The sequence below is a fragment of the Ambystoma mexicanum genome, chromosome 5q (assembly GCF_040938575.1).
Source record: "Ambystoma mexicanum isolate Mex_15411 chromosome 5q, UKY_AmexF1_1, whole genome shotgun sequence".
In the NCBI taxonomy this organism is placed as follows: domain Eukaryota; kingdom Metazoa; phylum Chordata; class Amphibia; order Caudata; family Ambystomatidae; genus Ambystoma; species Ambystoma mexicanum.
Genome location: NC_090933.1, coordinates 399,181,324 through 399,208,835, shown reverse-complemented (window position 1 = coordinate 399,208,835; position 27,512 = coordinate 399,181,324). Strand labels below are relative to the sequence as shown.

At 49.3% G+C, this 27,512-nt stretch overlaps 1 protein-coding gene across 1 annotated transcript in view; it reads left to right on the top strand.

Moving 5' to 3' along the window:
* The window catches only part of ESCO1 (establishment of sister chromatid cohesion N-acetyltransferase 1), a 644,577-nt gene that overhangs the window by 575,891 nt on the left and 41,174 nt on the right, over window positions 1-27,512 (top strand). The window contains exon 9 of the mRNA XM_069620888.1: window positions 11,767-11,954. Coding sequence (XP_069476989.1) covers window positions 11,767-11,954 — 188 coding nt within the window. The remainder of the gene's footprint in view (window positions 1-11,766; window positions 11,955-27,512) is intronic.

The window sequence follows — 27,512 nt, the reverse complement described above, 5'->3', positions numbered from 1 at the left end:
TCTCGCTGCCTCTCTCTCTCTCGCTGCCTCTCTCGCTGCCTCTCTCTCTCTCGCTCGCTCTCTCTCTCGGCCTCTCTCTCTTCGGCCTCTCTCTCTCCTCGGCCTCTCTCTCTCTCGGCCTCTCTCTCTCTCGGCCTCTCTCTCTCTCGGCCTCTCTCTCTCTCGGCCTCTCTCTCTCTCGGCCTCTCTCCACTGTGGCCACTATCTACAGGCCGCCTCGCCAGGTCGCCCTTATCCTCTGAGTGGGCTGCCCTCTCCCTCCTCCCTCTACCTCTCAACTTCTCCTCCTTGGAGACCTGAACATCCGCCCGGATGCTACCAGCCCCTCTTCAGGGCTCTTTCGCAACCTCTAGGACTCTCTTCTTCCCTCTGGCCCAACTCACTCTTCAGCGCTGCCTCTCTCTCGCTGCCTCTCTCTCTCTCTCGCTGCCTCTCTCTCGCTGCCTCTCTCTCTTTCTCTCTCACTGTCTCTCTCTCTCTCTCGCTGCCTCTCTCTCGCTGCCTCTCTCTCTCTCGCTGCCTCTCTCGCTGCCTCTCTCTCTCGCTGCCTCTCTCTTTCTCTCTCGCTGCCTCTCGCTGCCTCTCTCTCACTGCCTCTCTCTCTCTCTCTCTCTCTCTCTCTCTCTCTCTCTCTCTTCTGCCTCTTTCTCTCTCTCTCGCTCTCTCCTGGCCCCCCCTCTCTCTCTCTCTCTCTCTCTCCTGGCCTCTCTCTCTCTCTCCTGGCCTCTCCCTCTCCCTCTCCCTCTCTCCTGGCCTCTCTCTCTCTCTCCTGGCCTCTCTCTCTCTCTCTCCTGTCCTCTCTCTCTCTCTCTCCTGGCCTCTCACTCTTTCTCTCTCTCTCCCCTGGCCTCTTTCTCTCTTTCTCTCTTTCTCTCTCTTTCTCTCTGTTTCTTTCTCTGTTTCTGTCTCTTTCTCTGTTTCTCTGTCTCTTTCTCTGTTTCTCTCTCTCTCTTTCTCTCTCTTTCTCTCTCTTTCTCTCTCTCTTTCTCTCTCTCTTTTTCTCTTTCTCTCTCTTGGCCTCTCTCTTTTTCTCTTTCTCTCTCTCTTGGCCTCTCTCTCTTGGCCTCTCTCTCTTGGCCTCTCTCTCTTGGCCTCTCTCTCTTGGCCTCTCTCTCTTGGCCTCTCTCTCTTGGCCTCTCTCTTGGCCTCTCTCTCTCTCTCTCTTGGCCTCTCTCTCTCTCTCTCTCTCTTGGCCTCTCTCTCTCTCTCTCTCTCTCTCTCTCTCTCTCTTGGCCTCTCTCTCTCTCTCTCTCTCTCTCTCGGCCTCTCTCTCTCTCTCTCTCTCTCTTGGCCTCTCTCTCTCTCTCTTTTTCTCTCTCTCTTTTTCTCTCTCTCTTGGCCTCTCTCTCTTGGCCTCTCTCTCTTGGCCTCTCTCTCTTGGCCTCTCTCTCTTGGCCTCTCTCTCTTGGCCTCTCTCTCTTGGCCTCTCTCTCTTGGCCTCTCTCTCTCTCTCTTGGCCTCTCTCTCTCTCTCTTGGCCTCTCTCTCTCTCTCTCTCTCTCTCTCTCTCTCTCTCTCTTGGCCTCTCTCTCTCTCTCTCTCTCTCTCGGCCTCTCTCTCTCTCTCTCTCGGCCTCTCTCTCTCTCTCTCTCTCGGCCTCTCTCTCTCTCTCTCTCTCTCTCTTGGCCTCTCTCTCTCTCTCTCTCTCTCTCTTGGCCTGTCTTGGCCTCTCTCTCTCTCTTGGCCTCTCTCCCACTGTGGCCACTATCTACAGGCCGCCTCGCCAGGTCGCCCTTATCCTCTGAGCGGGCTGCCCTCTCCTCCTCCCTCCTTGCCTCTACCTCTCAACTTCTCCTCCTCAGAGACCTGAACATCCGCCTGGATGCTACCAACCCCTCTTCAGGGCTCTTTCGCAACCTCTAGGACTCTCTTCTTCTCTCTGGCCCAACTCACTCTTCAGGGTACACCCTGGACGTTCTGATCTCTTCAGACCTCCCCCTCTCTAACCCTCTCACCACTCCTCTCTCTTGGAGTGACCACATCTGCTTTCCTCCCACCTTTCTCTACCCCTCTAGTCAAGCCGACCCCAGCACTGCCACCCACCTTTTCGGTCATCCGGCCCATGAAGAGTGTCAGATGAGGCTTTTGCCGCTACTTTCTGTCCGCCTATGACACCTTTGGCTGACACAGCCCTCTAACCCTCATCTCACTATCTCTAACACTCTTGACGTCCTTGCGCCTGTCATGAGGATCCGTTTGAAGCCCACATCCAAGTGCAACTCTTGGTACGATTCCAACCTCGCCACCCTTAAACGCAAGTGTAAGGCAGCTGAGAGGAAGTGGAGGGCACCAAGTGCACCCTCTGACAAACTGGCCTGCTCCTGCTCCAAAGGCAGTACAGTCTCTTTGTCCTCTCTAAGAGAGCCTACATCAAAATCTACAAGGAGTTCGCCAATCCTGCTGCATGCAATCTCTACCTATCTTGTTCCTTCCCAGGTCCTCTGCACGGCCCTGGCTTCTCTTTTCACCACTTAAACTCTGGACATCCTGCTCAGTCTCTCTTCCTCTACCACCCCTGGCGTTTCTCCGCCTCCTTTTCCCTGTTCACCCCGGATGATGTGTCAAGACAAGTTCGATCTGTGAAAATATCATCAAAGCAGGTTCTGCCCTGCTCATCTAGAACCATCAAGGACCATATTGACACCCTTGACCGATTTCTGCGATCACTCTTTTGACACTGGAACCTTCCCCCCCCCCCCCCCCTCTTAAGCACTCACTTGTACAGCCCCTTCTAAAGAAGCCCTCTGCCGATCCTTCCTCCCTGGCTATCGCCTGATATCATCACTCCTTTCCTGGGCAAACTCCTGGCCGTCTCCCAGCTTAATCTGCAAACTGAATCTGTTGGTTGTCTCCACAACCACCAGTCTGGCTTTAGAGCTGCCAGAAGCATGGAAACTTCTCTTCCGAACATCTGTGAAGACGTGCTCTCTAATCTTGACTCTAACCTTCCTTCTGACATCATTCACTTCAATCTATCCTCTGCTTTCAACGCGGTCAACCACACCATCCTGCTCAATCGGCTCTGCAACAACCTGGGTATCACTGGTCCGGCCCTTCCCGGTTAACCTCCTTTGTCACTGACCGACCCTCGCTGGTCCAACTTGGATCTTTTCTATTTCTCTCTCTAATTATGGTTTTTCCCAGGGGTCGAACCTTTCTCCATGGCTTTTCAACCACTACCTAGCACCTCTTGCCCACCCCATCGCTACATTCTACTCTTAATTTCAGTCTTATGTGGATGACACCGAGCTCTCCTTCAGGCTCCCCTCAGCCACCTCTGCTCCTTGCTCATACCAGACTGTCTCGCCACAGTTCAGGAATGGTGTGCCGTCAATGATCTCTGCCTTAATGCCAGTAAGACTGGGATCCTCCTCATCGAGACACCTACTGCCTCCTTTCCTCTCTGGACGCCCACCCTGGGCCCTCTTCCTGCTCCTTCCTGTGAGGCTAAGCATCTTTGTGTCATCTTCGGCTCCACCCTCTCCTTCTCACCTCGCATCTCTGACGTCTCTAAGTCACAATATCAGCGGCACCTCCTCAGAGGTATTCTGCCTTTTCTCACTTTCCCCCAGAAGCTCACTGTCTCCAGAGTGGTTCCATGTACTAATGCCCCCTCATAAATATCGCCATGCAAACAAACTGGCGTTTTTTGTGGAGACATTATTACATGGAACATGCAGGGGACACCCCTGCAACCCCCAAACCTTTTTTATTTTTCATGGGGAGCGGGGGACACCCCCGCTGCCCCTGTCCCTATATATATATTTCTGAGGCTTGTGGAATCTGCTTAGATCACATGCTGTGCATAGGCCGACATCTAGTGGAAGCTGCGAAGTATTACAGTTTGTTTTTCGAAACTCGAAAATGGGCGTCGACACAGGGCGTGCCAGTAATACTATCCCTAGTGTGACGTCCACTGTACCCAAGATCCCTCACGCGTCTAGGATCCTCAGATTGTTTTTTTCCGCCATACTGGTCGGAAGCATTTTGCGGAGTCCCCTGGCCTTAGCCATACTTTTATTAAAAATGTAAAGATAATTATCTATTGACATCTTTCCCCACCCCAACGTCGAACTTCGACAACTCGACGCCGGCTGGAGAAGAAATCGACCGTCGGCTGCTGCACGACGGATTTGGGCCTCGGAAGGCCGCTGGCCTCGGCCCGGGCCTGGTAGGCCGCTGGCCTCGGCCCTGCAAGTAGGGAGAGTGGGGGGTGGTACATACTCTACACTCTTTGTATATAGGTACACCTTATACATTTCCTACACTTAACAGCCCGCTGCCTCAAGGTGCGTATGGAGGGTACCCCTTTTCAATTCTGCCCCAAGTGCAATCGCAAATACCCTTGGGTCGACAGGCACGCCACGTGCAATCTCTGCTTGCTGAGGGACCACCACGAAGTGAACTGCAGAGCGTGTAGTAGGTTTAAACCTAAGACACTTAAGGACCGTTCGACGAAGCGTTGGGCCCACCACGCCAGGCAGGCGGCCATGGCAGCGGAGGGCGCCTTCAGCGATGGCAGCGACGCCGTACTTTCGGACGGCGAGGGCATTACGGCGTCGAAAGACAGCCGAGCGCAGGTCCCAGACCTCGGAAGGTCGTCCGGCAGGGCGGCTATGGGGAAGACCCCCGGCGACACAAGCGCTTCACATACTACACACACTAAACACAACGTCGAGTTCTCGGAAAGAGGCACAGACAGAACGGTCCGATTCGGTGTCCTCTGGGCGCTCTCGATCAAGATCGCTGCATGACTCCAGGCAATCATCCACTCTTGCCAAGAGTGCCTCGCTCCCTAGGCTAACAGAAGTTCGATCGTCGGAAGACGAAGACGACTTCCACCCCCAGGCCCGCGCTCCAGGAGTCGGAGCCCGCAATTAAAGCCAGCAAGGCCCCACGCTCGAAGGACAGGGACACCTCTCCCGATCCTCGACGCCAGGCGTCGAAAAACTCCGGAGCCTCTAAGGGACAGGGAAAACATTTTTCTACGCACGGGGAGGGGGGGAAAACAGCAGAAGAAACTACCTGTACATTCTTCCACACCTGTAAAACTCTCCACCCCCCCCCTAAACGGAGAGACAAGCCCAGGTCTGCTGATAGGTCCACAACCAGCAAAGCTACTCAAGATAAATCCCATAGACTTGCTGAGAGAGTCATTCCCAGTTCCAAAAAATGGTCCAGTGAAGACATAGATAGGGTCATGTCAAGAATGTCGTCTTTGGCTGATTTTTATGATACAAATCCAGAACATTTCCTCTCGTATGATCCACAAGGGGCCACACCCTCAGGCTCTACTGATCCAATCCCCCCGAGTAAGAAGACCCGGTTTGAAAGCCCTATGAGGTCTGAACCCTTCGAGGTACAACCTTACGCAACTCCATACTCACGGTATCAAGGAGACGCTTCCTTTTGTGAAGACCAAGAATTTGGTATAATAGAAGAGCAAACCGGGACGGGCTACTATGGGGATGATGAGGACCACGAAGAAGAAGAGGATGACCCGGAAACATACAGAGTAGATTCCCCGGTAGAGAACGAAGCCCCGGTTACCGACTCCCCGGTCGATAACCAACCCCTCCTAAATGAGGTTCTCGCTCGCGCAGCAGAACATTTCCACATTGACACCCACGGTGTACAAGAGGAAAGGGACTTCGCAGAAGAGTTAGTGGGAGAAAGGAGGCCTGTTGCCCAGACCATCCCTATCCTTAAATCCATTCAGCGGAGAATAGATCCGTCCCTGGTGAACCCAAACCTCACCAGAGCAGTCAATCACAGAGTTGAAAAACTTTTCAGGGCGGCACAGTGTGACCCTCTCTATATAAGAGGACATCTGAAGGTTTCGGCAGGAAGGTAGCCTCAACGTCCGCCTATCAAGCAAGGATTGCTAACTCCACCACCCTGTTGGCCAGCTACAACTGCCATCAGTGGGAAGAAGTCGCGGCTCTCATAGCCTCTGCTCCTGAACCGTTAAAGGGCCAATTAGCTCGGATTTCCGCAGAGGGTAGAGCCGTGTCTGGTTGCATTTTAAAAGCAACCTTCGACGCCGCGGACAATGCAGGCAGATTGATAGCAGAAGGTACTGTTATCAAGAGACATGCGTGGTTACGGCAGTCTGGTTTTAAGGCAGAAACACAGGCATCATTGTTGGACAAACCGGTGGAAACCGATCTGTTGTTTGGTAAGGCGGTCGAAGACGCACTGAAAAATGCCAAGGACGAATACGAGACACTCAAGTCCCTTGGCCAGTTAACCAATAAACCCCCTAACTAGAGTGGGAATAGTAATGTTTGTCGCCCACGCGGCCAAAATTCCCAGAGAGGATTTAACTATTCCCAGGGACAGGGTACACAGTGGAACAACCACCAACAGTCTACCCAGGGTTACGGCAGAGGTAATAGGAGAGGTCGTGGTAAAGGCAGAGGCAGCCCCAGCAAGGGAGGCGGCACGCCTCCACCAAAGCAGTGACGCTCAGTTCAGGGTCCCTTCTCACGCAACCCCAGTAGGAGGACGCATTTCAAACTTCACCCAGGCTTGGGAAGGGATCACATCAGACAGATGGGTGCTGTCAACAGTATCCACGGGATATTGTATAGAGCTACTGCAGCGTCCCCGGAACCATCCTCCACGACAAAGAGTACACTCCTTAGAACATCAGAAGATTCTCCCCGAGGAGATCGCCATTCTTCTACAAAAGGACGCGATAGAACTCGTCCCAGGACACCAGGTAAACAAGGGTATTTATTCAACTTACTTCCTTGTGCCAAAGAAAGACTTGACAATGCGCCCAGTATTGGACTTACGACCTGCCAACAAGTATGTCGAGCCCCAAAAATTTCGTATGACCACGCTACAAGAGGTAATCCACCTCCTAAAGAAGGGGGATTACATGGCAACCTTGGATATGAAAGATGCTTATTTTCATATTTCCACGTTCCCAGCGCACAAAGTACTTGCGCTTCAAGGTGGACAGTCGTCACTACCAATTCAAGGTATTGCCCTTCGGGATAGCTTCAGCACCCAAGGGTATTCACCAAGGTACTGGCGGTGGCGGCTGCACACCTACGCAGGGAGGCAATCCCAGTGTACCCTTGTCTGGACGACTGGCTCATAACGGGGGAAACCCCAGGAATTTGCAGGACAAACATTCAAAGGACTATCGACCTCCTCCACGAGTTAGGCTTCTCAATCAACGAGAAGAAGTCAAGCCTGGTGCCAAGCACCTCAAAACAATTCCTAGGAGCAATCCTGGATACCCAGCAGGGGTTGACCTTTCCTTCAGAAGAAAGAATTCGGAATATACTACTGCAAATTCCGCATTATCAGTCCGGTCAACAAATAACGGTACGCAAAGCAATGCGTTTACTGGGCATGATGGCGTCATGCATTTATCTGGTCCCCCACGCGCGCCTGCGCTTGCGTCCCATGCAGGAATGGTTGGCGAAACAGTGGTCTCAGGCAAGTGGTCAGTGGGACGATCTAGTGGTCGTTTCGCCAACACTGGTACAAAGCCTTCACTGGTGGACAAGAGAAAATCTCGCACAGGGGAAACCCTTTTACGATCCCGAAGTACAGGCAGTAGTCACTACAGATGCATGTCTGACGGGGTGGGGAGCTCACCATCTCCACCACACAGCTCAGGGTCTCTGGTCTCACTCAGTGGCCAAGAACCACATCAACCTGCTAGAGCTTCTGGCAGTATTCAGAGCGCTTCAGGCGTTCGAGCCCCACCTACTAAACCTGTCAGTGCAAATCCGGACGGACAGCACTACAGCCATGTTCTACCTGAACAAGCAAGGAGGGACTCGCTCGCCAAATCTGTCCAAGCTTGCCCAGAAAATCTGGATATGGGCACTCAGACGGAACATCTTTCTGTCATCACAACATGTTCCAGGGGAGCTCAATTCCCTAGCGGATGCTCTGAGCAGAGACTCCCTCCCAGAGGAACACGAATGGGTTCTTCACAGAGAGGTCGTAGAAGATCTCTTCTCTCAGTGGAGTTTCCCCACTATAGACTTATTCGCCACAAGCGAAAACAGACAATGCCCAGGATTTGCATCCAGGTTCCCCCAACCAGACTCCCAGGGGAACGCCCTGTGGATGAACTGGTCAGGGATTTTGCGTACGCTTTTCCACCAACTCCTCATCAGGAAAGTGGTGAACAAGATAAACAGAGAATCGATGACGCTCGTCCTAGTTGCTCCCATGTGGGCAAGACAACCCTGGTTCCCACACCTACGCAGGATGGCGGTGTGTGAGCCCATCAAACTTCCAGCCTGGTACAACCTACCGTCCCAGCACCAAGGTCAAACAGTGCACCAGCAACCCAACTCAATGAACCTGGCAGCATGGCTTCTGAGGTCATAGAGTTTGGACACCTCAATTTGCCACAGAGGTGTATGGACATCCTAAAGGAATCTAGGAAACCAAACACAAGGCACTGTTACTTTGACAAGTGGAAGAGGTTCGTTATCTGGTGCCAGAGTAGACAAATCAACCCGGTTGATTGCACTCATTCCACTATTGTTACATACATGCTCCACCTGCTAGATGCAGGATTGGTTTTTAACTCACTGAAAGTACACCTGGCAGCCCTCTCGGCTTACACCACTTCCCATAGCAAGGTGTCGTGGTGGAAAGTACCAGTAGTTAAAGCCTTCATGGAAGGAGTAAAGAGACTTCACCCTCCTATTTCAAACCCACCGCCAGGGTGGGACCTTAATGTGGTGCTAGCCAAGCTCATGGGCCCCCCTTTCGAACCCATGCATAAAAGCAGTCTCAAACACCTGACTTATAAAACGGCCTTCTTAGTAGCTATTACTTCTATAAGAAGGGTCAGTGAAATTCAGGCTCTGTCAGTGCAGGATCCCTTCTTTACTGTCCATAAAGACAAACTGGTTTTACGCACACACCCTAGGTTCTCACCTAAATTTATATCAAAATTCCATGTAAACCAGTCCATCGAGCTTCCGGCTTTCTTCCAGAACCCGCAAAGCTCGCCTGAGGTGAAACTACACACCCTAGATGTGCGTAGGGCGGTCCTCTACTATGTAAATAAAACAAGACCGCTAAGGAAAACAGATCAACTGTTTGTCTCCGTAGCTACAGGCAGAGAGGGGGATCGCGTCTCGAAAGGTGCCATCTCGAAGTGGATTATTAACTGTATCCAGCTGTGTTACTCACTCTCTGAAAAGACTCTGCCTTTTATGCCAAGGGCCCACTCTACTAGAGGCATTGGGGCCACTCTGGCTTTCATTGCAAATGTACCCCTTGACACCATTTGCAAAGCAGCTACTTGGAGCTCTATTCACACTTTTACTCAGCATTACTGCATTGACACCCCATTCCAAGGCAGATACACAAGTGGGACAAGCGGTTCTAAGACACTTATTTGCTCATGACCCTTCTCACATCCCACCTCCTTCTTCTGGTACTGCTCGCTAATCTATGCACCGCATGTGATCTAAGCAGATTCCACAAGCCTCAGAAGGGATACATTACTCACCGTAATCGTATTTCTGATGCTTGTATCTGCTTAGATTCACATGCGACCCACCCTTCCTCCCCTCCGAGAGAAGGCGCATGATTGCTTGTAGTCTTACCTTTCTGTCTATCTGCTTGGACTATCTGTACTCGCGCTACTCCTCATGCTACCTCATGTCAGGAAAAAATACAATCTGAGGATCCTAGACGCGTGAGGGATCTTGGGTACAGTGGACGTCACACTAGGGATAGTATTACTGGCACGCACTGTGTCGACGCCCATTTTCGAGTTTCGAAAAACAAACTGTAATACTCCGCACCTTCCACTAGATGTCGGCCTATGCACAGCATGTGAATCTAAGCAGATACAAGCATCAGAAATACGATTACGGTGAGTAATGTATCCCATATATATATGGTCACCTATATAATGTCGCCACAACCTTTTCCTGGCGACATTATATATGGTGAACATATATATAGGGATATTATTACCTGATTCCTCCAGAGCCCTGGTCCTCTCGAGGCTGGACTACTGCAACAGCCTCTTCCTAAATCTGCCTGTCTACTCTTTGACAACTTATCGAGAACAGGACTCGGAGACTTGTCTTTGGCCTCAAGTCCAGGGGTCGTATCTCTCCAGCTCTGAAATCTGTCCACTGGCTCCCTGTGGCTCCAAGACCCTTTCCATCGTCCAAAAGGCTTTCTAGGGCCTGTGACTGCACTACCTACAACTTTCTCTTCCTAAACATCTTCCTTCTCGAGCCTTCTGCTCATCCAACTCCAACTCTCTGCGGGTCAGACGCTTCTCCAAGCAGAGAGTAGTAGGGTAGATCTCGTTCCTCCTCGGCTAGGGCTTCCCTGCCTCTCTCAAACTTGAGCAGAAGCACCTCCGGTCCTCGAAGCAACTCAAAACCTTTCTTTTCACTTCCGCTTTCTCTCTTCCTCTCCCCTGCTGATATCCCAGACTGCTGCGTGCACTGGTCGCCTGGCTACCTACTGAAACTCGGGCCCAGGCTCCTGCATGTCCAGTTGCCCTTGCACTGCCTCAGGGCTTCCCCAGCACTAAGGGTCTGTATCTGCAACCCTACAGTCCCTTGTGTCTCTGCACTTATGAGCCACCCTCCGGCAGGGCTTATTGAGTTATCTGCACGTTTCCCCCCGCCTACCTCCTCCCCGCACTTGCAAGATTTGAATGTCACAAGGATGGGAGGTGGTGACTACAACTCCTAGGCTTTATCTTCTACTTCAATGCATTCTTGAAGGAACAGGGACCTATGCTGTGGTGTGCCGGTGAGGACAAGGCTGTTGTATCTAGTTAAAGCTTGAATGAGTATTGAGGTGAAGGCCATACTTTGCAATAGACCATCGGCTGTGGCTGCCTTGCAAGAAGATTGTATTTACAACTCAGAGCTGTCCTGCTAACCCTTTTAAAATACTGTTCAACAAAAAAGTCAATTAAGGCCATGCTTTTCTGGGGCATAGCGCAAACCTGAAGCATTTGCACAGTCCCACTGTATGGACTGTCTTGGGTCCTCTGTTTTGTTTGTGAGGGTAAATATTGTAATGACGAGTGGGGCCATGTGTACCATGGCAGATTGTACAGGCTGATAACTTGTTTTCTGTGGTATGTGTTCTAGAGGCCCTCCCAGCTCCAACTAGGTTGATGATCAAAGAGAATGCCTTTGAGCACTTAAAGCTCAAGCAGAACTTCATTTGCATTAACCTCATCCCACCCATTTGAAGCTAGCAGGAAGAAAATTATAATTTACTATAATGTTGTGGCTAGACACTCGGATTTTCTGTTTCTGCTTTTGTTTACTTGTTCTTTTTTAAAGTGTTGTGTATTGATTCCCCCCATTTTGCAGGTGTTATGTTGTAGCAACTCTGCAGGCATTTTCTTTTTATTTTTTTCATGCACGATTCTTAAAAGCCCTCCATAAATGTATTTAAACCTAGCAAAAAATGAGCGGCTTAAAACACAGTCTTAGATGTGGTAATTGTTACAAGTGGGATGCCAGATCCATTCAAATTGTAGTACAAAGTAAACACCATCAACATGTGCGTTCTGGACGTGAACTAGTTTTCCAGTTGACACAAGCCGTGGGGACTTCTTTATAATGTAGCATTTAGAGTAGTAAGCTGTGACTTTGTGAAATTGTGCGATTCATTGACAAAATGGGATACATTGCATAAGTGTCCCATTGACTAGAGTCCACACTAGAAAAACGTCAATGCTCCTTTTCCTCGGTCAACTGTCAGTATTTCTCTTTTCTTTTTCTTTCAGGGCTATCGAGTTATAGATGAGAAAATGGCAGGTAGCAATTCGGAAAGGGACAAAGCCATCTTCGAGAGCCAGAAAGCCTGGTGCTGCTCTACAGTGCCTGAGCCAGCACTGTGTGGAATCAGTCGCATATGGGTGTTCAGAATGATGCGAAGGCAGAAAATCGCTTCTAGGATGATAGAGTCCTTAAGGTAAGAGCAATAAATGCAGACAATAGTAAAGGAATATGTTTCTGCTTATTCTCACAGTCCCATAATAAATGTAGATCTGTTGAGAGGGTGTATGAGTGCTCTGCGTGTTCCTCAAAAAAATGTGCCACCTCAACCAAGCTTTGAGATGACCTACTTGAGAAACAGAATAGAATGAGCATTGTGACCTTAATTGAACACCAAATATCAATTACACAATTTAAGGATGTCCTAGAGCCATGGGTCTATTTAAGAAACTGCTACACATATGTTGGTGGAGAATTCCATTTTAGGGGTTCTGCAGTCTCATTTTATGGGATGCCTACACTTTTTGACTTCTCCTTTATTTTGGTGGTTTTGTGATTTATTTTGGTGGTTAGAGGGACTTCTGATGAAGCCCCCTGCCACTAAATCCCTTTTTATTCCTTAAGTGTATATGGTCCTGGGTTTCCCATTAGGCTCCCTGGCACATGGGTGGTACCTAAGCCCCCCTTTTTTGTTGCCTCAATCTACATTAGTTAAGGGGACCGGCTGGTGGCAGCTAATTAGTTTTGGCTTCACCTAAAGTGAAAGCTGATTAACTGCATTAGTAGCCTAATGTGCTTTTATACTCTCAACCATTTTGTTTTAGGAGACATCCTTTAAATAGAGAACCCATGAGGCGGGCCTGAAGGGCTGCTCTGCCCATGTGAGCCGAAGATGGCAGCTTCCATAGTGGTGTGGACTGTTTAGACAATTTTCTGGCCCTGACCCGGCCACTTCCTGTGGGGGTGTTCGTGTATTTATGCTATTTTTGGGGGGGGTGGAGAACCTGATTGGTTGGCCACCAACATCTGTTTTAAATCCCCTAATGGATTGATGGGCTTGCAGAAGCGGCCCCTGTGACTGAAGGGGCATATAAGGGGAAACCCTGTAGCAGAGCGCAGTGCTGCTGGATTTTTGGAAGTAGAGGATATTGGCTTATCTGCTAGATGATTTCTTGCCCTTTCCCACCAGTGGTGCATTTTTAAACCCTCTTCTGACCACACTGGCTGGAAGCAGTGATCTGGGCATATATCCAGTTTGGGGTTTTGGTTGCTGGGTGTCCTTGCTGACTCTTCAGCATCCTGCCTTTGGTCTTCATCTACTGGGACCAGGCCTTCCATTTTGGGACCATTTTCGATCAGTTTTACTGCTGCTTACCACATTTTACTGCCAGGGTCTTCCACCTTGTTTTTGGAACCTGCCACTGCCTGGGAGGATGTTGGGACCCCAAACGCCCAGCAGATGTGTGCATGGCCTGTCTTTATCGCCACCACTGTTGCCCAGCTGCAAGGGGGTGTTTTTGCTGGTGTGCCATCCACATGTGCCTGCTGAGCGGCCTGAGTCTGCTGCGTGCAGGTTGCTCTGTCCTTGTTAAGCCATCTCCTTCAATTATTTGACTTCTAAATAGCAGGTCATACTCCTGTGAAGGAGATGTTCTTCTTTTGAACGATCAGGCTAGTCGATTGGTCAGGGTTCAAGTCCTTGACTAACAGGATCCTTTGTTTCGCCCTGTAAAAAGAAGTCTTTACTTACCGGGTTGTACTGCTTTCCCGGAACAGTGTTTTTAGGAAGCAACACTGAGTAATTACCTCTGCGCCCTTGGTTGGTGGGTTATTCGAAATACCATCAGGGGTCCTGTGGTTGTCTGGTTCTGCAGGGCCCCTTCAACCACATTTCCCCATTGGTTAATATTGGAGGCTGAATCCTGCTCTGCTCCTGGGGCAGCTTGATCTCAAACCTTCATCTTGATCTTTTCTTCTGGAACTCCTGCCAAGGTCTCTGATTGCCATTTGTATCTGCAAAATTCATAATCCCCTGTATTACTGATCTGAGTATGCCTTCCTGATCTGCGTCCCAGACCCGATCACTAGGTCACATTGCCCTGGTGGGTATTCCTTCTGTTCTCCGCTTTGGGCCATCAGTACTCTCTGGATCTCCCCAACTCTGGGACTAGCCACCCTTGTACCTGTAGGGTTTTGACTGTCATCATCCGGTTGTTTGTGGGTTTCCCAGGAGCTTCTGCGGCTTCTCTGGCTCACCGGAACGTTTCCTGATCTTCTGCACGTCTCCTCTGCAGTTCGGCAGTGGTTTCCTTTTGCTCCAGCAGCCTTGGTGACAGGTGGGTATGTTGCCTCTTCTTCGTTCTGCGTTGCGGGCCTTTTGTGTCTCGCTCGGACACAGTCTGCCTCTCTACTTTGCTGTCTTGCCTGTACCTGGGCACTTTACCGGCTCATGCCAAACTGTCAACAAAGACGCCATCCTTCTCGCACAGAGCGTTCTTTCTAAATCAAACTGTCCCACCCCTGCCGCACACGATTGTGCGCAGGGGCTGACGGGCAGTGTTGGGGGGGGGGTAGGGGGGAAGTACGGGTAAGTGTGTGTTGTCTGTGTGTGTTTTGTTTTGGGGGAGTCTTGGGAGGGAGGGCTGGGGGCTGATGGAGAGGGGTTTGTGCAATTTCATACAAATCCGGCAAACGAGGGTGGGGGGGGGTATTGGATGGTCAGAACCAATGTAGTCGCTTAGCTTTTTGTTGGCTGCCGAAAATAAGACAGAGAACCTCCTTCTCTTTCCTCACTGCCTTTGAATGACAGCTGACCAATAGGATTGTTCCAAAGGCAAGAAGGCGTACATTTGTTCTTGTTGGTGATCTTCATTACTCAGGACCTCTTCCTCGTCCCAGTAGTTCTTGCCTGAGGTATATTGCAAAATCCCATAGGGACATTTGATAGTGTGGAATTGGAGGGAAGGTGGGAGGGTCAAAGGGATACTGCATCCTCCCGAGATGGTCACTACTCTCAATGTCGCCCTCCTCCCCATGATCTCATGCTCCCGCTAAGTTCCACCCCCAGGGGGATTATCTGGTAACAGCCTCCATGAAAGAGGCTCCCCCATCTAAAGCAGCGATGATACCTCTGGATTCGTCACATTACATTTATATGTACATAACGTCAAGCTGGTGTCAGCAGTTACATTTTTACTGTGTTTGCATTATTTTTAGTGTGCACATTCCTGTTTACTGCTTATGGCTACTAAACGTGACTAGTGGCATAAAATGGCTGTGCCACAATATTTTCACTTGTTCTTTGGCCATGTTGTAGTTGGGCCTTTTTCCTACCCTCTCCGGTCTGGAAAGTCTTTATAAGTTCATGCACTTGCCAGGGAAAGCTGCTGCTTTCGTGAGCTAGTGAGCCTTAGTGTTTGTGGCCCAGGAAGAAGGCTGGAACGGTATAGTTCCAGTCCACATCCTTGGTGCTAGAAAGTCTGTTACTGGGGCAACAGTGAAACCAGTAGTTGTCCCTGACTGGCAGTTCGAATGGTGCATGTCCTTACCATTGGTGGGCTTGGACTTGCTTCCAGCTCGGACTTTGGATGTATGCAGCTGTTTTTGAGATCCATTTTGGAGCCAAGAATCCCTCAAAGAAGAGCAGTCTGCTGAAGACCCGCAGGCGACTCCTGGATTGGCCCAGCACCCCTTACCGTGTCCAGTCCGATGAAACCCTGCTCCTTTGCTTGATCTCCAAAGACCCTGAGCAGTGCATCAGCCCTTGGTCTAGGGGGACCAACTAGTCTCAATGCATTCTCGAGAATCCAGTCCTCTGAGCTTTCGGAAGTGTTCCTGGACTGCCCAGTGCACTCTCTCGTGGTCTACCAAGCCAGAACCATTGCTGTTCGGAATTGAAGTCTGGAACTTCTAGTCGCCAGCTTGTGCCACATATCCCTTTCTCCCTGAATTTCAGCCCCCACTTTCAAGGGAACCTGTCCTGGAGAAGCTGCTGTGACTGTGACAGAAGGATGCCTGTCATCGCCTGCAATCGGTTACTGTCACTGTAACTCTTCTTCCTCCATCCCATGAAGTGTCCTCAGCAGGGCTGCTTCATGGGATTCTGCATTTCTTCTCTGAAAAGAATTGCATCTTGCATTACTAGTGTACCTTAAGAATCCTCTAACATGCAACTCGTGGGCACCTCTCACTGGAACAAATGGTGGAAGATTGAGCCCAAAGCAACCCCCCAGACCATCCATGAAGACATCTGGGAAAATTGGAGCCAGTGGGGTAAGTACACATTAGTGTACCCGACCCCCAAAACCTCTATCCTCCATAGGTTAACATAGGAGATAAAAGAACTTGTTCCCAATCTCCATTCCACTCACAGTTGGTCGTCAAACCAGGGACAAGTATCCGTCCACTGGGCTACTCTTGGGTCTGGAAGAAAGGAAAACACTTACCATCCCTATGGTAAATTGTTGAATTACTTTGAAACCAATCGACACTACAAACCCATTAAGTCCTTCCTAAAGAGAGTTTAGACTGCTGAGAGACTTTGTGTTGGCCCTTGTGACTTTTGGGCACAATTCATATTGTCTTGTGATTTGGTTCACATCCTTTACTGCATCTAAATTAGTTACCTGCTTTGCTGCTTATCTGATGTATATTTGAACCAAAGGTGATTGGATTCATTTGTATTATATAGTATTGTGTGATACTACCCGTTAGATTCTTTTTCTAGGGTGTTCATAAAGCCTAAAATAATGGCTATTTTTAAACGGACTGTCTAAATTGAAGTATTTTGTTCCATTCTTTGTGGACTCATTGAGGGCCACCGATCCCCACTCATTCTTTCCTGAGAATAATCCTTGACTGCTCTCAATTGCTACTTTGAGTGGGTTTTGGCTAACCTCGGAGTCCCCTGTTCACTGTAACTAAGTTGACCTCCTAAAATCCGACCACCAGGCCAGATTCTAGAAATCCATCTTTACCCCCAAAGGAAGATGTCCTGTCTTCTGGAGGAGGTGACCATCCTTCCCAAAAAAATCAATAGTGGGCATCCTGGGCTGGGCACAAACATATGTTTTGGGTGACACCCAGACACTGATGCACATAAGACCCTGACAGTGAGTCATTAGCAACCACATTCACAATATATGATACCAATAGGTTTTGGCCAGTATAGCTATAGAGACCACCATGTCAAAACCAGACGTGTCTTATGTTCATCTAGCCTTTCAGTAATAACACCTGAGAAAGTTTCCTGGTGTTAGTTATTGTGGCACACTACAAGGGTCACAACTGAGCTGCTACTACATCCATAGGCCCGACTGTGTACTACTCGGCTCTCCATTCCTAAATTCCTCTCCAGCCTTTGTTTATCTGGGTCCCTCCAAGTTGTTGCAGTGTGCTTTGAATGGTTCTTATGAAACATTGAAGTTTATAAGTGCTTACAAACCTTGAACATGGTACATAAGTGCCAACTCGGACCACTAAGAAAGAGAAGCTTTGTCACCAACTAGTCCTGGGTGGAGCCTGATGATCCCCACAAAGCACCATTCAACCAAGAAGAGCAAGTGCAGTACTGTGTAATGGTATGAGCTGCTTCAAAGAGATGCTCCACTAGCACCCACACACATTTAAGCACTGGTGGTCACAAGGGCACCAGTGGGACAGCCTCCAAGGTGTCTACCTAGTCCTGAAGCTCAACAACCAGCATTGGTATGGGTATGGGAACTCCTGTAGCAGGCCATCCCTCTCTCGGCCTCCAGTGGGCTCCATCTACCCTAGCCCAGGACTCCTGAAGCCCCGGATTTCCTAGCTAGCAATCTTTAACCCCCACTCTCTAAAAGCTAGTCTCGCCATCAGCAAGGGGCCTAAAGACCGAAGCCTTATCTGGCTATCTCCCTACGGGACTTATCAGCACAAGCATAATGTTATTTGATATCTGGGGAGGGAACATGCACCCTGGTCCATTCTCTCGCTCTTTCTTTCTTCTCCCTGATGTTACTAATTCTCTCTCATCTCCCCCTTCTCGCCTTCCATACATTTTCCTGTCACTTTGATGTTCTGCACTCCTTCCTCTGTTCTAACCCCCTTTTCACTCAGCTACTTTCACCCCTTCTCATGCCACTACTCTCACCACCACCTCGCTGTGCTAGTCTCACCCCTCTCACTCCTTCTCACCCCCTTTCCTCACTCAGTGATCTGGTGACCTGCTGACCTTCCCAGGGATTGCTGTTCTGCAAATACACTATCTCACTATTCTCACCTTCACTCAATGTTTTCCTGCATCCTTCTTGCATCCCTTTCCACTATCCTTACTTTCTTCCCTCACTCTCCCAAACACCCTCATTCCCGGTTTCACTCTGACCAACTGGTACTACTCTCTCACTACCAATATATCACGTGCACTTTTGCACCAATCTCGGTCGCCAATGTGTTAGCACTCCACTGTGCCATCCGTCCTCCCTCTGGTCTCTTGGTCCAACTTCATGCCTCCTAACCTCACACATACAACCCACACTCTGCCTTTCACTCACTCCCCTCCTATATTGTGTAACCTCTTTCCACTGGCTCCAGCCCTCACCTGACTCTAGGGACCAATCCTGAAGTGTCATTTCCCAGTGTCTGGGTTACACAGGTGAAAAGCTTTAACAACCCCTCTGAGCCCCTCCCCCTTTTTCAGCATAGCTTTGTTTGCTCTGTCTGGTGGCAATGTAGTATCCAGGGGCTCAGGCTGCTAATTTTTGTATGGTGGTTTCCTTCCTGTGCTGGTGAGTTGTGCTGCCAATTCGATTTGGGGAGGCTGTATGTCTCTCTCTCTCTCTCTCTCCTGCAGTCTCTCCTCCACTCCCAGTTCATTTTCTGTTGTCCCACCGTTCGCCTGGGGTTGGTAGATCGGGTGTTGGGTGTCCCATTTCAGTTTGGCAAGAACGGCCCTATCCATTCCATGTCTGTTTTTGATTCTGTTCTCCTGGCTCTGGTCTGTGTTTTCTCAGTTGTTCCTAGGTGAATTCTGGGAGTTTTAAAACTGAAAAAGAGAGAACTCTGTCCAGAAATAACACTGTAAGACATTAGTCTTTGAATTTTGCTCAGGCCCCTCCCTGAGCAAAATGTGGTCAGGTCACTCCTCCTCCCCCAAAAATGCCATATTGACAGTAAGTCCAAATGGCTATGAACTATTGCGTGCCATCACCACACCCTACTCCCAGTATATAGTGCCTGGACTCCCCCCACCTGCTCCCATTAGTCTCTCGGCTCCCTCATCCCACTCCTAACCCAGTCTCTGGGCTCTCCCCACACCATCACAGACCCTGGGCTCTCCCCACCTCACTCCCAGCACAGTCCCTAGGCCAGTGGCAGCTGGTGAATTGTTTTTAAGTGGAGGGGGCATCATTATTTCTCCCAGAGATGCGACAGCAAGCAAGCGTAGCTAAGGAGCCAGAGCCAATCAAGGAGGATATGGTGACATTCTCCCACCGGGATTTATTTTAAAATAATGAGTTCAAATGTTTTCATTTTAGAGCGTACTTTTAAAAAACATTGGGTAAAAAGCCAAACAGTTTGCAATTTCCACTAGGGAGCAGGGATGGTATATTTTCACTGAAAATGTATGATGTCCAGTAAAAAAAAATACCACCCCTGTCTCCTGGGCTCCATAGCGCCTCAGACGGAGAGCTGATTTTGGTAGGGGGATTGTGAAACGGTCATTTTTAAAATGCCTTTGTTGTCCCCCTCGCCAAAATCAGCTTCAATGAGCAGCATGCACCCACACAAACGACACACACACACACGCGCCACACACCCATCACCATACACTCACTCATAACACAAGCATACATGTATCCATGCACATAAAAAGATAAAACATAAATGAACATACTTACCTTCTGCCCCGGTCCTGAAGTTTCCTCCCCAGCGCTCCAGCTCCTGCATCATGAACAGGAACCAGGAAACACAATCTTCCTGGTTCCTGCACAAGCGTGCAGGGTCCAGAGTGTGGGTGCTGCAACGCCCTGCTCCAGCCTGCCCTGACTGTATGTGCAAGGAGGTGCAGGAGCTACCCCTCGCACATGCAGACATGCACTTCCCCAGCCAGCATTTCCAATGAGCTAAGCAAGGCTGGCGAAGTAAAGTGCCCCAAGCCTTGCATGGTTCATTGAGCATGTGCCGCTGGGGAACTGAACTGTCAAAGAGTAAGTGTTTCTCTTTGACAGTTCAGCCAGCCCAGGAGCACTCACTCAGCTGGAAAAAGCAGCTGGGGGCGCGCTAAGTGTTTCACTGGGTTGGCTCCTCGGCTCCTCCATAATGGGTGAGGGAGCCACTGGATCAACTCCCCCTCGCCCATTCTGGACGAGCCGCACCTCTCCTGGGCTCTCCCAGCCCTGCTTTTTCTTTCTTCCCTAAACATTTTTTTTAGTTTTTTTTTTAACTTTTCAGGCTGGGGTCTCGCTCACACAGTACGTCACTCCATGGACAAACCTAGGTGCTCCGATAGAACTATGGCATATCTAACATAAAACGCCTTCTGCTGGAACACCTGCCGATGCCAAGTAAATAAGTTTGCTGGGGCGCTCAAAGTCACTCTGAGACTGTAAATACTGTGGTACTTGGAATAGGGATTAGACATTGGACTAAAGATATTGGGTCCTCTTGGCAAAGGCAGTTCCTCTATCATTTGTCAGCATCCTGACACTATTACCCGAGAATGTCTTCTGTGTTAGCTAAACAACTCCCATTCCTCCAAGCCTTCCCAGCAAAGAACATATAAAGGTGCTGGATTATATTTGTGTGTCGAATGATCTTGTAATCAAAATAAGGATGACTACTACATCTCAGAGGAATAACATCCACCTACTGAGCTTAAACATATAACTCACTTTCGTAACATGGAGGTCTTCGTTAGGTTTATTAAGGATATCATTCAAGACCCAACCTTATTTCCACAGTTCCTCATTGAGAGCTTACTGGGCACTTTCTTCCTTTCCTAAGTGGGGGCAGCCTGCTGTGCCCATAATAGCAACGTTTTGCAAATACACCTACTGGTAATGTGCAGCGGGGGATTGCCATAATGGAGAAAGGTGGTCAGACGGGTAGAAGCAGGAGCCAACAGTAGAAAATCACTATGCATACACTATTTACCAGAATCCAGTTAATCACAAGTAAGATGTAAGACAGGAAGACAACTCATTGGGCCATCCACATGTAATCCACCTGTGGCCTTAATGAAAGTCACAGAACCTAGCATGCATCATCACATACACAACTTTTTCCTGAGCTGTCACTCATTCAGACACCAACATTCCACTTGCTTGCCTAGAAGAGCAGGAGGACCAAATGCCACAAAACCACTGAATGATGCATAACACTCTAGGAAGACCCAACACGGAGTCAAGGATCCATATTTGCCTCAACTTTGCTTTGTCTATTCAAAATGCTCGCCGGGTCTTCAACTCTGTGAAGCAAAAACTGCTTGAAAGGGGACTTAAAAGGGTTATGCTCTTCCATGCAAAACATTGAGTTGTATAAAGGTCCAAATCTCATGTTTTCTAAACCCCCTACAAGGTTGTCAACTTCCTGAGCTTTCCCTCGGGCGTGGGGGCAGGGAGGATATCAGACTCCTGCAGCACTAATGTGAACAATGACTGTATATTGATGGGAACAAAATGTTACTTAAGCGATACAAGCCAGGATCATGTCACTGTTAGAAGGGCGCACAGACCGCTCTCAACCTGGGTCTGGCGGTTTACCTGGGCATTGCGAGAGCCTGTCCTACCCCAGAGGCGGTGAGTGGGTGTTCAGGTGGACCTCTGTGCCTGACTACCCAAAACAGTTACTGTTGTGTGACAGTTTTGTTACCATGGTGGTCACATCTGCAGTGCCTCTGTCCTGTGTAGGTTTCTTTCAGGACTGTTTCCCCCAGAAGCACCCAGGAAGCAATAGGGAAGACCCGGACTGGAGCCACTGAAGAAAACTGAATGCACAGAATCTGTACGAGACGAGATACGGGGGCTTTAACCCATCATTGGCAGACAGACCGCTAGCGAAGGAAGGATAACCTCACCTGATTCTGGAAGCTTACCTGCTGAAAACAATGGTTTACCAAAGTAGAGACTGAACGAACACCAGGGACCAAAAAACCAAAAAGGGGGCAAGACTAACCAGACTCCTCAACAATCAGGTGTTAGCCTCTTGGGAAAGCACAGGAAGTGATTGCCCACTAGAATAGTTGGCTAAAAAGGCTAGTGGCAACCGTGGAGATACGTAGAGCAGGGGATGCCGGTCTTTAGTAGCCCAATCCGGCCAGATGTGGAGGAAAGGTATTAGGTGAGGTAGGTCAGGAATGTAGTTGGTGAACCGAGAGACCAGGTGGTAGAGAGCGGATGGGAGGAGTGCTGAGGAGACTGTGACCATGCTGTGAGAGCGCATGTAAGGCATTGTGTGACAGTGGTACCACTTTAGACTAGTGTTGTGAATTGTATGAAAGGTTAATGGGATAGAGAGGGCAGGGGTTAGAGTGAGGGTGAGTGTATGTACAACAGTGCTGGTGTTAGACGGTGTGGCAATAGGGTGGCGGGAGAGGGAAGTTAGCAATAGTGATGAGGGTGGAGGGTAGAGGGAGGAAGGTGGTCAGAGGCTGCAGGAGGATAGTGTGCCAAGAATAGGACACAAAGGGAATATACACTAGGGTGCAGATGAAGCAAGCTGAGAAGGGAGAGCCAAGTAGAGGATTGAGGGAAGAGAGTCAAGATGAGTGAAAATGGATAGAGAGGGGGTGAGACAAGGGGAGGAGTGGAGTTAGGGGAAGAGAGGGAGACTAGGAAGATTGAGTAGGGAGGAGAGTGAAGGTAGAAAGAGAGAGGTAGTGTCTTGAGGAGGGAGGAAGAGTGTGAGTGAGTGAGACTGGAGAGAATATTTGGAGCCGGGCATCAGAAAAAGCTGGAAAATCCCTTAGAAATTCCCAAATTAAATTAGAGAAAGACACTGCCTTTAAATTATCCCATTGGTTAAGCAAGAAGATAGTAGGTGTTACTGTTCCACAGTGCACATAGAGATGTGGTGGGGTTAGGAACGCCTGAGCTAGGTAGAGGTAGGAGGGAGTTAGTCCAAGGGACTATTGAGAGCGCCACAGGGACCACCCCAACCAGACTAAACCAAATCTTCCTTATATGCTTACTGGTTGGAGTGAAATATCTCAAAAAGGGGTACCTGGAACCAGCCCCTATTGCCCAGGTTCCTATACATATAAAGAATACAAACCATGATTAGGGCCAATTTTCAGATAGACCATCAATTCTAGTATACTGTTGGGAAATCGTTTCAGCTTTTCAACCTTTTCATCAAAACCGTTTATTAATTGTTCATATTAAAATCCTTAATGCTTCAAAATCAAAACAAAAAGGTAAATACACGTAATCATACAGTTTAGACACAAATCTCCAAATACTTAGTAATTCATAAAAAAATTAAGACAAGACATGAAAAAAGAATAACACACAAAAATGAATCTGCACTTGAAACAATTAACAGAAAATCTGAATGACTCTTTTGCACATAGTGCGTCGAATGTCTTGAAGGTAGCCCGATTTCCATTTCTCTCTCGTACCACCCTCTCACTGAGAAATACTCTTATTCCCAATTCACAACTGACATATTTAACATTGTATGTCATAACATTGTGGAAATGATGTTGACACGCAGTGGGTCGGCCTCGAGAGTTACTGGTTGTGTGCTCTTTAATATGTTGGCCTTCTTCAGGACTGTAGAAAGTTGATATGTCCTATCAATGGATTCCTGTGTGTGGATTGCCTATACAAAACAATAAATAAAATGTGTTGACTTTGTGATAACTCAATAGAATGGTCTGTCCAAAATAATTTTTCTTAAAAGCACATCAATGTGTACCAATTGTTTAGGTTAACCATTTGTGTTCAAAGGCCAAATTACTTCATGAAGGGGTCGCACTGAGGCACCCCCTAAGTGTAGGTCACCCATCAAAGTTAAGGTTCCTCCTTATATACATTTCAACACCAAGTTCTCAGTGACAATTTACCCAACACTCATAGAACCGTAACCTTGTTTGCAATCAAAGACCTAAATACCCACTACTCTACTCACTAAGGTAATCTGTGGCAAGTGGTGTCATTGTGGGATCGTTTAAGCCCTGATACAGAGGCCACCCACAGCTAATAATGTTGAGTGCCCTGACTGACCAAGACTGCCATCCTCCCTACCAGTGGTACCCCAGGAGCAGACCGATGTGATTTTTAATGTAGAAGAAGTAGTGGTGGTCCCACCCAGAGGGAAGGCCCCGGTGAGAATTGGTCTACGGGTGCCAATACCGGAAGGAACATATGGGAGGGTCGCCCCAAAGTCAGGTCTAGCCCATAGGCATTCCCTCGATGTTGTTGCACAAGTTATATTCCCTTGATATTGGTGCAAGAGTGATAGCTGCTGTCTATCGGGGAGATGTTAAGGTTGTTCTATTTGTTAAGATGGATTTCTATAATCTGGCCTGTTGACAGATTTTAAGAGGCCACCGTAGTTCTAGGGAACAGTGGAACTCGGAGAAGTTAGCCAAACCCAATCAAGGTAAGCATGGAGAGTGGTCAAGGCTTAGTCTCAGGAATATGCAAGTGGGTTCAGGGGTCCACAATGAGTCCACACAGTGAAGAACACAATAATTCAATTTAGACAGGTAAGTGCAAAAATACTATGTTTATTCTAGGCCCATAAACACACACTAGAAAATGAAATAAGCAGGTAGTAATATCACACAATACTCAGTTATCAAACATATATACAGTCACCTTTGTTTTTTAGGAAGGCATTTAATAACTTCAACAACAAACTGAAGGTACGTAGTTATGCAGTAGAATTAAACCAGTTCACAAGATACCCTAACTTTATAATCCAATCCCTATGATGTATGGGCCATTGTGCCCAAAAGTCCCAAAGCTTATTTTTAGGAGAGCACTTATGTAGGAAGTGTTCTTGTGGTGGGGGGATGTTCCAGAAGATATTCAACAACATTACAGTTAAGTACAATTATATTCCTATCTTTTAGATCCAACAAGCAAAAAGCAATGGAATGGGCAGTCCACCAGGTGGCATGGGGAAAAAATGACTGCCTAAGCTGAAGCTCCTGCACTGCCCCTCCTCCCCCATTCTTGAGATCCGATAAAATATCTGTCCCTCAAAGTTTGAGGCAAATGAGCCTCGGAAAGTGGTGCCGTATTTGCTGGGGCTCCTCCCAGGACCTCGGTATCGCCATTGGTGTGCCAGAGCAGGAGAACGATGGTCTGCTGGAGCGGTCCTCCAGTTGCAGCGTCCTGCATGGCGAGAGGCTGCATGTTTGTATCCCTGCTGGGACAAGGACTGCATAGATTGGGAGACCCTTGGTGCTGGGGGTTCTCCTGCACCCCACTCTGCCCCCTCCAATCGGTGGTGGGAAGAAAGGAGGAGGAGCTGAGGAGCCTGTCAAGAGACGGATGAGCATACAGGAGCGAAGCCCCAGTTACCGGGGCATTAAGACGGCATGATCACTGCACGGATGTGCAAAGGGCCAAACTGGGTAAAGCCATACTGGGCCATGGGGCGCTTCCACACCCCACCCCCCTCTCCCCCTGCAGACAGAGATGTAAGAGCGCGCCCCACACTAATAAAGGGGACAAGGAGCCTGTGGGTTATAGACCCAGCAGGAGCGGAGCTCCAGGAACTAAGCAATGAGGCGTTGAGAGCCTAGGGAGACCATGCAGTGGCCTGGAAGAGCACTCCATACTGGTCCATGGAGCACACACCCTCCCCTGGTGCCCTGTGTGGGGTGGATGCAGGGCGTGGAAGAGAGGGTGAGCCATCACCCTGGAGTGCTGGTGACGACAACTGTCAACGGCAGGAGCTGGAGGAGAAGTGGTGCACGGGTAAACGCCCTGGGTGAACACCAGTGCAGTAAGAGTTAGTCCCGGACTGGGCAGTTGGGACTATACTGCTGGCAGCCTCCTGGTAAGGGGTGGCCTGCACCCCCCACCCACTGCAACCCCCCCCTCCCCTGAAGGCAGAAGTGATGAAGAGGGAGACTACCTGTCAGACATTTGCCCCACAATGAGATGGCATGGACACTGACCCAAAGGTTGCAACGGGAGGGTGGTCTGCTGTGGAAGAAGTGTGAAGGCATGAGGGACAGGGTTCTGCTGCCAGTTGGTGTGTAATGGCAAGGAGACCAGGGGATATCCCTTTGCTCGCTTGACAAAGACTGGAGCGGGTGTTGCAGCCCGCAAAGAGTGGAGAGGAGGCTAGGAAAAAGCTATAAGGGGGAACTAGACTCCTGGTCCACGAGAAGCCCACTAGAGCAAGGCAGAACGGTTTACGATGGGAAACCGGGCCAGAATTCAGGGCGACACCCACTTGGGCAGTCATGGCCAGATCCCGGAATGTCCAACACGCGCCAAGGAGGACGATCCCACGGTGGCGCAGGTCATGAGGGTGGGAATGGACTCTAGAAAGAGCATGGAAGACCAGGTGGGCCATGTGGGCGTTGAGGTAACCTTAGTCAGAATGGATCTGAGGGTGTTGTCGAATAGAGTGGTAGAGGCCGGGGAAAGGATCAGCCAGCTGGAGGACACAGTGAAATCTCTCCACACAAAGGGGCTCCAGGCATGGTCCCGTACACTGGAGGAGAGCAGAGCATACAGAAGGGAGATCCCGAAGGGCAATTATCAGGATTGTGGGGCTCCCAGAGAGTGTTAAGGGACAGGTGATAGACTTGTTTTTGGAGAAATAGATAAGAGAGGACCTGCCTAACTTCGCAGTTGAAAGAGTGCACAGGTTCCCGGGCAGACTACCCCGACGGAGCGCTGACAAGGCAGCTGGTGGCTAAGCTTTTCAACTTCGGAGATGGAGACCCCGCCAGAGGTGCGATCACGGTGGGAAGTGTGACCATTAAGGTTTTCCTGGATTGCACCTTACAGGTGCAGATGCAGAGGAGGTCCTTCGAGGACATAGAGACAGCTGTGCAAAAATCCGGTGAAATACATGCTGACGTTCCCAGTGAAACTCAGTTATGGTGGGGGAAAGGTCCTGGGTGTTTCATGAGCCACAGGAGGTATGGGATTGGATGGAGATCTGAGGACTATGGATCTCGCGGCCTTCTGGGAGGAAGAGACGTCCAAGTGGACCTGTTGTTGGGAAAGGAGGAGCGCCATCTGCCAGAAAAATAGTAACAGTCCCCCGGGAGAACCAAGCGGTAACTACAGGATCGAAGTTAGGGCGGATGGGACGCTTTGCAGAGCAGGTCCATGGCGTGTGGCACAGGAAGCTCAGCTGGTCCGTTCATTGCCGGGGAGCAGAAATTGGTGTGGGGGACTGAGATCTGTGATGGAGACCCCAATAGGACACAGGAAAGAGGTCTCCACAACGGGCAGAATAGCCCACTTACTGAGATGACGCCTTGAGAAATATTGTGAGGAATGTGTTGGTGGGACTTGGAAAAGATGTGATAGCGAGGGGGGAGGGCGGGGTAGGTGGTTGGGTAGAACACTTTGGGTAGTTGGTACAGTTGGGGAGAAAGGATTTGGAGGGGAAGAATAGGGATTAAAGGAGGGGGCTAGGACAGGTGGTTAGGGGGATGGTTAGTTACTAGGGTAGGTTCACAAACTGGATAGGGGCACAGGTTGGGAGAGATTGGATTAATAGAATGAGGAAACGGTCCAAATATTTGATATACAGGTATGGATAGTGCAGGTATGATAAAGTGCACCCAATATTTAAA